The 14190-nt window shown below is 40.9% G+C and overlaps 1 protein-coding gene across 1 annotated transcript in view; it reads left to right on the top strand.

Annotated features, from left to right (window-relative positions):
- birc6 (baculoviral IAP repeat containing 6) overlaps positions 1-14190 on the top strand; it is a 229007-nt gene that overhangs the window by 69372 nt on the left and 145445 nt on the right. Inside the window, exons 29-35 of the mRNA XM_052011344.1 lie at positions 2102-2448; positions 6628-6847; positions 7203-7336; positions 7834-7971; positions 8725-8852; positions 9559-9690; positions 12727-12942. Coding sequence (XP_051867304.1) covers positions 2102-2448; positions 6628-6847; positions 7203-7336; positions 7834-7971; positions 8725-8852; positions 9559-9690; positions 12727-12942 — 1315 coding nt within the window. The remainder of the gene's footprint in view (positions 1-2101; positions 2449-6627; positions 6848-7202; positions 7337-7833; positions 7972-8724; positions 8853-9558; positions 9691-12726; positions 12943-14190) is intronic.

A 14190-nucleotide genomic window follows, 5' to 3' on the forward strand; every position in this document is an offset into this window, starting at 1 on the left:
GGAGAGGGGAGAAGAGAGAATGTGTGGGGTGGGTGTGGTCTTTGATTATGCTGGCTGCTTTACTGAGGCAGTGAGAAGTATAGACAGAGTCCAGGGAGGGGAGGCTGGCTTCCGTGATGTGCTGACTGTGTCCCTAATTCTCTGCGGTTTCTTGCGGTCACGTGCAGAGCAGTTGCCGTACCAAGCCGTGATGCATCCGGATAGGATGCTTTCCATGGTGCATCGATAAAAGTTGGTGAGTGTCAAAGGGGACATACTATTGGAAGGATTTTGTGTAGAAAAGATTCACAAGAATGTTTCCTGGGCTGGAGGGCTTGAGTTATAAGGAGAGACTGGGTAGGCTGGACTTATTCTCTCTGGAACGTAGGACGCTGAGAGGTGACTTTGGAGAAGTTTATAAAATTACGCTGACATGGATAGGGTAGATAGGGTCTTTTTTCCCAGGTTAGGGGAGTTTAAAACTAAGATGCATAGGTTTAAGGTGAGAGGGGAAAGATTTCAAGGGGACCTGAGAAGCAAGTATTTCACACACAGGTGGTGGTTATAAGACCATAAGAATTAGGCCATTCAGCTGATCGAGTCTGCTCCACCATTCGATCATGGCTGATTTATTTTTCCTTCTCAACCCCATTCTCCTGCCTTCTCCCTGTAACTTTTGACACCCTTACTAATCAAGAACCTATCAACTTCCGCTTTAAATATACCCAATGACTTGGCCTCCACAGCTGTCTGTGGCAATGAATTCCACAGATTCACCACCCTCTGGCTAAAGAAATTCCTCCTCATCTCAGTTCTAATGGGACATCCTTTTATTCTGAGGCTGTGCGCTCTGGTCCTAGACTCTCCCACTACTGGAAACATCCCCTCCACATTATATAGAACAAGCTGCCAGGGGAGGTGGTAGAGGCAGGTACAGTTTCAACATTTAAAAGACATTTGCATAGGCACATGGACAAGAAAGATTTAGAGGGATAGTTGGCCAAATGCAGACAAGGAGGATGGGTGTAGGTGGGCATCTTGGTTGGCATAGGTCTGTTGGACCAAAGGGCCTGTTTCCATGCTGTATAACTCTGAATCAATACAATAGGGTCTGCGAACCTGAATTAATGAAATAGCAGATTTCATAGCACTGTACAAAACCCTTGATAAAATCCAGTTGCTCCATTCCTCTGCTCTCTCAAACTTGCAGATTTATTCCTTTAGGAAGGACAAAATGGAAAGTTCTGCTAAAATTGAGGTATTAATAAACTGAATTAAATGTTTTCTTTGTGAGGTTTTAGTGCTATCCCTGAATGGGTAATGTACAAGCAAGAAGTTGCTACTCATGAGCTCTGTAATGGCACTCTGGTTGTGCAAATCTTTTACACTAATCCATTTGTGTGTGCTGATGGCAGTCACGATTATCCTCCCATGTTTACTTTATGACTGCTGGTGTATAATAATGAATATTGACTACTGGTAGGATTAAGATCAGTTATTGTAATTCACCCTGTGTAGTCATTGATTCCTGAAGATAGATCCCTGGGTGAAGTACCATAGGGTTACCCAGCATGAGTAAGAATGAGGGAGTGGGGTGATGGGGGAAATGGTAGTGGCCTTTGAAAAGATCATCCTAGTGGTTTAATACAATGGATTTAATGCAATTTTCCTGGTTCATCAACCTGAAAATGCAGTAAAGTTCCGACAGGTAACCCACTGTCCGACCATTCGGGAATCCAAATGTCTTGGTATTTAGCTCACCAGGTAATGGTTCCTGCTTTCCCTGCTGACTCGCTTGCATCCCAAGGAAATTTATTGTAATACTGTGTAATATCTAAAATGGTGAATTAAAAATGTGTTGGAATATTAATGAGTAACATCCAATAGTCTGGAAAGTTTGCTAAATTGGCCCCACCAAAGTCCTGAATGTGTTGGATTATCGGGGTTTTACTGTAGTATTGATGGTAGCCTTGTTTTACAGTCTGTAAGGGAAGATGACATTAATGAGAGGAAATGAAAAGACAAACAAAAATTAAACAAAATTCTGTCTAATTGCATCTGGACTGTATGAATTATGACCATGTGTATTTGATCTATTTATCTGCTGTAATTTCTTTGACAGATATAACCTTGCTTGCCATAGATTGGAAACATTGTTGCAGAATATTGACCTTCCTCCACTAAACAGTGCCAACAATGCTCAGTACTTCCTACGGAAACCAGACAAAGCAGTTGAGGAGGATGGTAAAGTCTTCTCAGCATATCAAGACTGCATCCAGCTGCAGCTTCAACTAAACCTGGCTCATCACGCTGTGCAGCGCCTCAGAGTGGCTCTTGGATCCAACAGGAAGACACTGCCAGAGACGTATGATTCAAAAGAATTGATTCAGAATTCTTCCACAGAGCAGCTGCGCACCATTATCCGATACCTTCTGGATACATTACTGAGTCTTTTACATTCATCCAGTGGTTAGTGTCTTTCTTCCCTTAAAGTGCTTGTGTACAGTGGTCATAAGTGGGTTAAGTGACTATCTAGGAAAGTATTACTGTGGCTCCCTCAACAATACCAGTTCAATTCCATTAAGTTCTTTGAAGTCAATGTAAATGAAATGTTGGCATTCAGTAGGTGAGGGTGGTGGGTATTGTGGAGAAAAACATAATGAGTACTAGTCTTAAATAACATTGATTGTTAGCTTATTGTCATATATGCAAGGGAACAATGAAATTCCTTGCTTGTGTGACTATCACAGTGTGAGTATACATGGTATTAATAAATACAGTGACGAGCGCAAAACAACAATGGTGCAAAAATAGCAGTGCTATCTGATAGTGCAAAAAGAAGTGCTGAAGTGACAATAATGGAATAATCGAGAGAGGTAGAATTAGGAGTCCGAGAATGTGGCAGCTCCACCAGGAAGGGGATGTGAAAGAGGTGATTGGTTCAGAAGTCTGATGGTAGTGGGGGAGAAGCTGTTCTTAAGTCTGGTTATCTGGGCTTTTGAGTGTTCAAATTGAGATGAAGCTTTAGAGAAGGTGCAGAGGAGATTTACCAGGATGCTGCCTGGATTAGAGAACATGTCTTATGAGGAAAGGTTGAGCGAACTAGAACTTTTGTCTTTGGAGTGATGCAGGATGTGAGGCAACTTGATAGATGTGTATAAAATTGAGGGGCATAGATAGAGTGGACAACCAGTACCTTTTCCCCAGGACAGTAATAGCAAATACCAAAGGACGTCCATTTAAGGTCAGAGGAGGAATGTTCAGGAGAGATGTCAAAGGTAGGTTCTTCACACAGAGAGTGGTGGGTGCCTGGAACGCACTGCCGGTGGTGGTTGTAGAGGCTGATACAATGGGGACATTTAAAAGGCTCTTAGGCACATGGAAGTAAGAAAAATGGAGAGTTGGCTGTGCAGGAAGGAAGGGTTAGATTGATCATGGAGGAGGTGTTCGTATAGTTCAACACAACATCTACTGTTCTATGAAGTGTAAATTAGTCAGATGTTCCAACCAAATAGTTGTTTATTCAATACACCTTTATTTAAAAGTCATCTTCTGTTAAGAAAATCTTTTTCCTCAAAATCTGTTATCAACTTTGCTGTAAGCTAGTTAGCAGGTGGTAAGTGAAGTTTGATCTTTAACAAAATCTCAGCTGAGAATGAGGGCATTTGGTTAAAATTTTTGAGATAGATGCAATTTGTTTTAATATTGTGGGTTACCTCTGAAGTTCAAGACACAAAAATTGATTTTCTTTTGGTGTAGGCAGATCCAACATTTTATCATTGGTAGTATGCAATGTATCTTCATTAGTGGTTGTGACTCAGTGGCACAAGGCACACTTTATTATCTCATTTGTGTTACGAACTAGCAACAAAAGGAACACACCGAGTCATGTATCAGTGTTAAAAACTACTTTATTAATAACTACTTATGATAATAAGAAAAACTTATGATAATAAGAAAAATAAAAGTAAAAATGTTAGAATGTTAGAAGTAAAAATGTTAAATCTTAAACATTAACCCCAAAAACTAAACTTGTAGTGTGTGTGTGGCAAACTCCCAAACTCCAAGTCCAGGAATGGTTCTTAAGGTTCAGTTCAGCAAGCCATAAGGTGAAACGTGAGCAAAGGCTTCTTCAACAACCACCGTTGACTGAAGACAAAACGTAGATGTAAAGAGTAATTACGAAATCCAAATGTTCCACAATGGAACCCAAACGACACCTCAGTGTTTACTTAGCAGTGACCACTTCACTGCATCTTCCTCACCCCGAAAGGCTCTCGAATCGTGGCCGTCCACACAAATACTTGTTTCCTTCTACAGGTCAACAACAAAGTGAACTCCACTGCTTTGTTCTGAAGTATCTGCCACCCCGAAAGGCATCCGAGACGTGGCCGTCCACACAAATACCTGTTTCCCTCTGCAGGTTAATGACAAAGTGGACTCCACCGGATTACTCCGAAAATCCATACGTGGATTGTAGTGACAGGCACAGTTATTGTTTCTCATCCATCAATAGAGACTAGCAGGCCTCCCCCCTCCCAACTGTCTGCTTCAAAAACGTCATTACGTCCTTTATCTTCTGTTGTCGTAACCACGCCAAGACACACACATACACCACTATGCTCTATCTTAAAGGGACATTCACCAATAGTAACCTAGTTCATAACATTTGTCATTAAAGTACCGATTGATTACAATTTAAGTTTTACAGTCCCTTTTCAATTCTAAAGCAGTTGAAAAATTCCCAATTATGACATAATTGAATTGTGCATTTAATATCCACCCTGTACATTAGAAAGTTAGTGATGAAAAGTTCCAGAAAATAAGGGAAAAACACAACATAAAGACCCTGAAGCTGTGTCGCTGTTGGATGGAATAATTTGGTGAATTGGCAGCATGAAATTGCTGGAAAGTGTATTCACCAATTTTGCTGCCACAGCTGTGTCATGATGTTACGGTCATCGATAACTGATTGGGGGAAAAATAACAAATATTGTTCAAAATGTGGGGAGGACAGAAAGCAGGAAACTACAGACCAGTTAGCTTAACATCAGACTTTGATGGCACCAAGGTATGGTTGTTAAATTTTCTAATGATATTAAACTTGGTAGGAACGTAAGTTGTGAAGAGGACATAAGAAAGTTACAGAAGCACGTAGTCTCAGTCATAGAGTTATACAGCATGGAAACGGGCCCTTTGGCCCACTTGTCCATGCTGACCAAGTTGTGTACTTGAGCAAGTCCCATTCCCCTGTGTTTGGTCCATATTCCGGTGAGCCTTTTGTATTCATGTGGCTGACTAAATGTCTTTTAGATGTTTTACCACCCTCTTGTGTGGAAAAGGTTGCCCCTTGGGTCCCTTTTAAGTTTTTTTTTCCCTCTCACTTTAAACCTATGTGCTCTAGTTTTAGATTCCCTGCTTGGGAAAAAGATTGACCATTTACCTTATCTATGCCCCTCATGATTGTTCTAAACCTCTATAAGGTCACCCCTCAGCCTCCTGTGTTCTAGGGAGAAAAAAAGTTCCAGCCTATCCAGTCTCTCCTTATAGCTGGAGCCCTCCAGTCCTGGTAATATTCTCATGAATCTTTTCTGTACCCTTTCCGACTTAATAACATCCTTCCTGTACCCAGGCGATCAGAACTGCACATAGTATCCAAAGTGTGGTGTCAGCTTGTACAGCTGCACTCTAGTACTCGATGTATAACGGCACATGTGCCAAACACTGCTTTCACCACCATGTCTATCTGTCTCCACTTTCAGGGAACTTTGTACCTGTACTACTAGGTCCCTCTGTTCTACAATACTTTCCAGGGCCCTATACCATTTACTCTAGGTAGGTTAAGAGAGCAGGTAGAGAACTGGCAAATTGAGCATAATGTGGGAAAATTTTGGCAGGAAAAATAAACAGGAAGGATATAATCGAAATGGAGAATTACTGTAGAACTGTAGATTGTAGAGGGATTTGGTGTCTTGGTATGATTTGCCAACAGCTAATATATGGGTATAGCTGGCAATGAGGAAAGCTGACAGAATGTCATCACTGAATGCTGGGGGAACTGAATACAAAAACAGAGGGGTTATGCTACAGAGCAATGGTGAGACCACATCTGAAGTTTGTACAGTATTAGTCTCCTTATCTAAGGAAAGATATTAATGCATTGGAAGCAATTCAGAGAAGATTTACTGTAATGGGTGGATTGTTTTACAAGGGCAGCTTGGAGGGGCTAGGATTATAAGGGTTGTCCCATATAAGTCTGCTTATAAACTTTTATGAAGTCTAAGAACATTGAAACATTGTGCACATTACTTTTACTAAGCAAATCAGGGTGGTGGGGATTTAAAAATTTGTGTTTGGAATGATTTTGATATTTGGAACTCCATTCACTAACTTGAGAACACTGCAGTTCTTTTAGATATTGTCTGTTGACACTCTTGGCATGACTGGAATGTAAAAATGTAAACAATTTGCTCTTGGTGCTCCATGAGTTAGTTAATTCAAGTAACCTGCTGCTTCCTGTCCATCTTTTAGTTAAATTTTTAAAAAAAATGAATTCTGTTGGTGCATCCTGTGCCCCCTATTGACATAAGACTTCAATTCACTGATGTTATTTATCTTTTCACTAATGGTATGTTTAAATTCTTGCAGGTCATGCTGTGCCAGCAATTCTTCAAAGCACATTTCATGCACAGGCCTGTGAAGAGCTGTTTAAACACCTGTGCATTAGTGGTACCCCCAAAATACGTCTGCATGCTGGCTTGCTCCTTGTGCAACTGTGTGGTGGAGAGAGGTGGTGGGGGCAATTCTTGTCCAATGTTTTACAAGAACTTTATAACTCTGAGCAACATCTTATTTTTCCACAAGACAGGTTGGTGGTCTGTATAAACATCATCATTGAGTTGTTTGCATCCATATAAGTAGATTTGAATGAAATGGCCAGCATTTAATTACCCAAACTCTTGTATATGTGAAACCTTACTTTAAATATGCTTTATTGGTAAAGCACACATTTCTCTGGTATTTGAAATCTTAGAGTGCACCCTGGGCATAGTTCAGACATTGTTGCTGTTTAAAAATGTCTATAGTTGTGACAAAGTGAAGATCAAGAACCCCTACTATATCTGTAATTACTGTGTCAAAATGTTGTGTAGGAAACTGTACATTTCCTGTTTGCAAGAGCTCAAAATTTAACGCATTTTTTGTCACTATCTCTTTTGTTTCAGGGTTTTCATGTTACTTTCCTGCTTTGGTCAACGGTCACTTGGTAATAGTGGGGTCTTGGAAGGTTTACTGAATCTTTTGGATAACTTATTGTCGTCGCTGCAGCCACAGATAACAACTTACAGACGCACAGAGGGTAATGATGTATTTATATCTAAATATGAGTAATGAAGCTATAATTAATTTATGAGCAGAATTTGTGTTTGTCCAGTATGGAGTGATAACCTGGAGTGAAATTGCTGTTTCAAAACTACCTTTGACCATTTATTCTTTCCATAAAATCCATGCTGGTTTCTTTAAATAGATTGTGATGTGGATATCTCTGGCAAGGCTACATTTATTGCCCATTCCTGGTTCCTTGAGAATTGTGTTGCTGGTGTTGGGTGGAATTGCATGCTTTTAATCCCACAGTGGTTATGGAACTCTGTTGTTCTTGCAATTAATTGTAGAACGTGTTTTAAAACAATTTAGGATTTAAAATGCTTGTGCTTTTACTGTTTAATGAAAATTCCAATTTGTGCTTTTCGAGCCAGAACCTTTAAGTATCTTGTCTTCAAGCTTTTAAAGGTGTAGACAGCTTGATGCTCCACAGTATCGCTGTGATGTCTAATCTTCCCTTTTTCAATCCTGCAGGCGTATTGGATATCCCAATGGTCAGTTGGGTTGTGATGCTAGTTTCTCGGCTGCTGGACTACGTTGCAAGTGTTGAAGATGAAGTGGCTGCGGCCAAAAAGCCATTAAACAGCAAAGATAGAGAACGGATTCTGATGGGTATTCCTCATTGCAAATTTCCTATGTGTTTAATTTGCCGGTTAATTTTCTTTTTATGAATAGATTAGCATTCACAACACTAATCCATTGTAAAGGGTGGCATGGTGGTGCAGCAGTTAGTGCTGCTGCCTTGCATTTCCAGGTTTAATCCTAACCTCGGATGCTGTCTGTGTGGAAATTTGCATTTTCTCCCTGTGATCACAAGGGTTGTCCTGGGTGCTCTGTTTTTCTCTTGTGTCCTAAAGATTAATTGGCTGCTGTAAATTGCCTCCAATGTAGGGCAATGGCAGGAGAGTTGGGGGGGGGGGAATTGATGGGCATGTAAGAGAATAAATTACAGAGAAGTAAGTAGAGGAATGGAACCAATGGGAAGCATAGATCTGATGGGTTTAATGGTTTCCAATGAAATGAGAAAATATGAAAGTAAGTTTTATAAACTTATGCTGCCATCTTGATGTCCACCAGTTCAATTGATAGAAAATGACATGCATGCATTTTTCCAGTTGTTTGGCAAATTAATTCACAGTACAGAATGCATAGAAAAGAAGACATGGCAGTTAATGAAAAGACAAAGTAGCATTGTACCCTTCTGGAGTAGTGCAATAACGGTGTACAAATACACTGCACCAGAAAATTGTGTATTTACTGAGTAATGCTGAAAAATGTATTTCCCTTGGGCTTAAATTTTTGAATTCAAACATAAATTCAGCTCATCATCAGTGTTATAAAGGACTGGGATTTCCTTTTCTATAGGAAACCAATGGAGTTTCATCAATAACAATCTTCAGTCGCAGTGTTCAGGCAGATCTACCAAAGGGAGCAGCAGTCTTGACCGGCTGTATTCGAGAAAAATTCGAAAGCAGCTAATACACCACAAACAGGTACATTTCAGCAGCTGATGATGAATTTTGTTTAGATTTTTATATAGATTTTATACTTGCCTCTTTATTCCAGCTTTGGCAAATAATAAGGTAATGAGCTTTTTCACAAAATCTAAGTTACTGAGGCAATTACTGAATATATGCACCATTAATGGGTTGCTCTCCCTCCCCACCCTCCCTTTTTCCCCCTCTTTTTCTCCCTCCCCCCCCCCCCCCCCCCCCAATTGGGAGAAATTGTGGTTTGGGAAAATGCTCAAAATGAGTTTTGCTGTTTTCAATTTGCCTATTATGTAGTGTTATCCAGACGTGATCTTAGTTAGGTAGCCTCTGCTGTGCTGCGGTAAGTGTTGGGCTATAGTTTTTACCTGTCATAAACCTATGAGAGTTCATCATTTCTTAAGTGGACTTGGAATCAGGGAGGGGCATTGAGGAAGATGATTATTCTAGGCGTGCACAAGGTGCATCAAGAGATACATTTGCAAAAATCTTTGAGTAGGTTGCCTTCCAGGTATTCTTAGTTAGGTTTTTGTCAGTGTTACAGAGATAAAGTATAGTATGAGGAGCAAGTTTGGAGGGGAGGGAAAGAGGCAAATACATCAGATTCCTTTGTGAAAAGTCAGGGTGTTTAAGGATATGCTGTAAGTTAGCATGTGTTTTGGGGTATGTATACATATCAAACTGACAACTAATTTAACCTTTTTTGCAGCAACTCAATTTGTTAAAAGCAAAACAAAAGGCGTTAGTTGAGCAAATAGAGAAAGAGAAGATCCAGAGCAGCAAAGGATCCTCATATAAACTTTTGGTAGAACAGGCAAAACTAAAGCAAGCTACGTCAAAGGTATGACGTCTGTTTTTGTTCTATAGCTTAAGTGTTTCAAATGGTTGCAGTACTATTGGTCCAGATCAGGACAAGAATATTTTTATTTGCAGGAACAAATTGCATCAATATAGCATTTTTTTAACATAGAAAATCATGCTACTGTGGTTCACAGATCTACTGTTACTAGTGGGAGTAGTCCTGGGGCCTTGGCTATTCATGCTATATAGTAACAACATGAAAAGGCAGTGCAATGTATCCAAGTTTGCTGCTAATAGAAAGCTAGGATAATTGGAAGGTGAGTTGTGAGGAAGATGCTGAGTTTGCAAAGGGATGGAGATAGTGTGAGTGAGTAGGCAAGAAGATGGAGTATAATGTGGGGAAAATGTGAGATTTATGCAACTTGATAGGAAGAAAAAATGACCAAAAGCTAGAAAATGTTGGTCTAAAAAGAATCTTGGCATATGTAGAGATGAAGCCATGAATTGGGAAAGCAAATGGTATAATAGTATATGGTAAAGTGGTCTTCATACTTACTTTGTTGCATTAAGACAGCGCTCTGTAAATTCAATTCATGGATGAAGACATTTTCCTGTGAAAAGGAATGAATCAAATGGGCCTATACGTAGTGGAGTTTAGAAGAATTAGGAGGTGTGAGCTCATTGAGACACAGGAGATACCAGAAGGGATTGGCTGAGTGAATGCTGAGAGGCTGCTTTCTGCTGCAAGAGGTTTGGAACTGGATCTCGGGAGAATAGGCCAGCCAGTTAGATGAGAATTCTTTTAGGCAGGGAATTGTAAATCTTTGGAGTTTGCTACCCTGGTGGATTGCTACATGGTAAGCATATTCAAGGTGGGAAAAAATAATATTTTGAACACTGGTAACTGGAGGGTATGAGGATGGGGTAGGATCCTGCCATGATCTTCATATATAAAAATAAAGTGGGTTCAAGGGGCCTTGTAGTTATTCCTTCATCAAAATCAAACTGAGGAAAGAATTAACAAAGCTGTCACTATTACAGAAGTTCTTGTGTGAGGAGAGGATTGGGAGAGGTTAAGATGGAGGAGGGAAAGTCCAGAATTTGGAGTCCAGATTACTGTTTCTTTAGTAGCCTATGTTTAGGTAGGAGACACAAGAGACTGCAGATTGGAATCTAGGGCAACACACACAGGACGCTGGAGGAACTCATTGGGTCAGGCAGCATTTATGGAGGAAAATGGACAGTCGATGTTTCGTATCGAGACCCTTCATCTGGACTGAAAGATAGAGGGGAGACAGCCAGTACTAAAGGGTGGAGGAAAGGGGTGGAGCAAGAGCTGGCAAGTGATAGGTTGACCCAGGTCAGAAGGGGTGATAGGCAGGTGGAGGAGGGGAGAGTGGAAATAGTGACAGAAGCTGGGAGATGATAGGTGGAGGTGAAAAAAAGGGTGAAGGATGGAATCTGATAGGAAAGGAAGGTGGAGCATGAAATCAAGTGAGGGAGGTGGGGAGGGCAGATGGGAATAGTAAACAATACCTATGTTTAGGTAGGGGTGCACAGGATATAGATGGAGGGCAGCACGGAGAGGATAGTTTATAGGGTCTGAAGTGTGAAAATAAGGTGATGTGAAAATAAGACCATTAAACTAGATGCTGTAGGAGTTAGAGTGCAACATGAGACTATATTAGGCACATGTATGTTGCTGTTTTGGCAAGTAGTGGGAAGAGGGCAGAGGAAACCCAGGAAAACATTGGAATCATGCAAGTCCAAGAGTGACTGTCTGAGATTGGATGAGATGGGCATTAGGCGAGAATACAGGATTGGACACTGAATATGCCCCTCTGCCCAGGGAGGGGTATGAAGTCAGCAACAATGCAGAATTTGTGACATGGGCAGAAACCAGTGACTGACTGACTTCTATCTTTGTATGGTTTTGATTGTGGTCCATTTGAAGGTTGGATGTCAGATGAGGTGGAATATTTGAGAAAGTTGGAACACAATGATAAAGCTGGGTGACATCAGTCTATCTGGGTGAAACTGATTCCATCTCAGTGAGGGATGTTGCCAAGAGCTGGCAGGTACTGAGGTAGATGAGGTGGTTGAGCTTGGATTCTTGGGCTGCTCTGAAGATATGTGGCAGGGAGGGACACAAAAGCTAGTCTTGGGGATGAATCAACAAGTTCCCTCTTAATTGAATAGGGGAAAGGAATGAGGTGAAAATAGTATAGTTGAGGTATGAAAGAATTCCATAGTACAAGGAAGGTAAAACAACAGTTGCAAACAATAATGTTTGAACTTTGGTTAGGGGCATTTCATTGCTTTGGTAAAATTCAAATGTGGTTAGGATGTGACAACTGATTGGGAATCTTGTGGAAGGGGATGTTGGATCAAAGCAGTATTTTAAAGAGTTTTGATGGGATGAAAACCACTGGAGTTGAGGAAACTTCTACCGGAAAAGAAAGTTGGCCACCCAAGAATTTAGTGGTCGTGAAATCAAGAGTAAAGGGGCAGCTGAGATCAGAGAGGAAATTGGAGATGGATGGGAGAAACATTGATTATTTAAAAAAAGTGTGATTATTATTAGTTTATTTGCCAATTGCCACTGTTAATTAAGATGTTTTAACTTTTCAAGTCACTAAGTGTTACCAAAATAGTTGGCCTTTAGACAGATGCATTTTCAAAGTGTGCAACAATCTGAAAATCTTTTGTTTTCAGAAGTAACATCTTTGTTTGTAAATTAAATTAGCGATTTTCCGAATGCAGATTTGCAGTTTGGATTCTGGTAGCAGAGCTTGAAAGAGCAACAGAGTTGTTACTTTCTCTGCCTCCAAAAACTACTGAGGGCCCTAGAGCCAAGCTCCTGATGAGTCTTGCTCCAAGGGCAAGAGGCCCAGCTCCTAACTCTCCCAGATATGCTGTATTAATGCAATGCTTAATGGTAGAGTTTTTTTCTCCTAGTGAACAGTGAGATTTTTGTTTTAAATTTTTAGAATGTTACTTGCATGTGTAAATTCAGTTCGTCCGATTTTAGTTGAAAAGTTAATAGCATTTTATCCAAACTTCTATCCCACACCAGCACTTCAAAGACCTTATTCGGCTGCGCCGGACTGCAGAGTGGCCTCGCACTACCATAGATTCAGAATCATCCTCAACGAAAGACTCCCCAGAGGTGGAACCACTTCCATTTACTTTGTCCCATGATCGGTGCATTGCTGTGGTGCAGAAGCTTGCACTGTTTCTTCTGTCCATGGATTTTACTTGTCATGCAGATCTTTTGCTGTTTGTCTGCAAGGTGAGTGCATATGTATGCCCTTGGCTGCTGAAATGAAAATGTTCCTGCAACTACTTCCTTGGATTTGTAAATGCCAAAAGAAAATGACTAGAGAGATTCTGCTGTTACACAATTGGTATTCAGTCCTTTGGAAGAAGGAATAAAGGTGTAGACTATTTTCTAAATGGGGAGTGAAATCAGAAATTAGAGGTGCAAAGGGACTTGGGAGTCCTAGTGCAGGATTCCCAAAATGTTAAAATGTTAATTTGCAGGTTGAGTCGGTGGTAAAGAAAGCAAATGCAATGTCAGCATTCATTTCAAGAGGACTAGAATATAAAAGCAAGAATGTAATGCTGAGGCTTTAATAAGGTGTTGGTCAGACTACATTTGGAGTATTGTGAGCAGTTTTGGGTCCCATATCTAAGGAAGGATGTGCAGGCATTGGAGAGGGTCCAGAGGGTCCCAAGAACATCTGTTCCCAACTTATGATCCCAAGTTCCTTCTGAATAGCATCATAATTTCCCCCTCCCCCAGTTAAATACTTTCCCATATCGTCTGCTCCTATCCCTTGCCAAGGCTATGGTAAAGGTCAAGGAGTTATGGTCACGGTCTCCAAAATGCTCTCCCATAGAGAGATATGAAACCTTATCAGGCTCATTGCCTAGCACCAGATCCAGTATGGCCTCTCCTCCAGTTGGCCTGTCCACATACTGTGTCAGGAATCCTTCCTGGACACACACCTAACAAATTCTGCCCCATCTGTTCCCTTTACACTAAGGTGGTGCCAATCAATATTAGAGAAGTTGAAATTACCCATAATAACAACCCTGTTATTTTTGCACCTCTCCAAAATCTGCCTCTCGATGTGCTCCTCAGTGTCTCTGCTGCTATTGGAGGGTCTGTAGAATACTCCCAATAGAGTGATCGCTCCCCTCCTGTTTCTGACTTCTACCCACACTGACTCAGTAGATGATCCCTCCAGGATGTCCTCCCTTTCAACAGCTGTGACACTGTCCCTGATCAGCAAAGCCACTCCCCCACCTCTTTTACCTCCGTCCCTGTCCCTTTTGAAACATCTAAACCCCGAAACATCCAGCAGCCATTCCTGCACTTTTGTAACAGTAAAGTCTCTGTAATGGCCACCACGTCGTCGTTCCGTGTACTTACCCATGCTCTAAGTTCATTACTCTTGTTCCTGATGCTTCTCGCGTTAAAGTAGACAGACTTTAGCCCATCCAACTGACTGCAATTTTGCCCTTTCATCTGCCT

This window comes from Pristis pectinata, chromosome 3 (genome assembly GCF_009764475.1).
Source record: "Pristis pectinata isolate sPriPec2 chromosome 3, sPriPec2.1.pri, whole genome shotgun sequence".
NCBI classification, from domain to species: Eukaryota; Metazoa; Chordata; class Chondrichthyes; order Rhinopristiformes; family Pristidae; genus Pristis; species Pristis pectinata.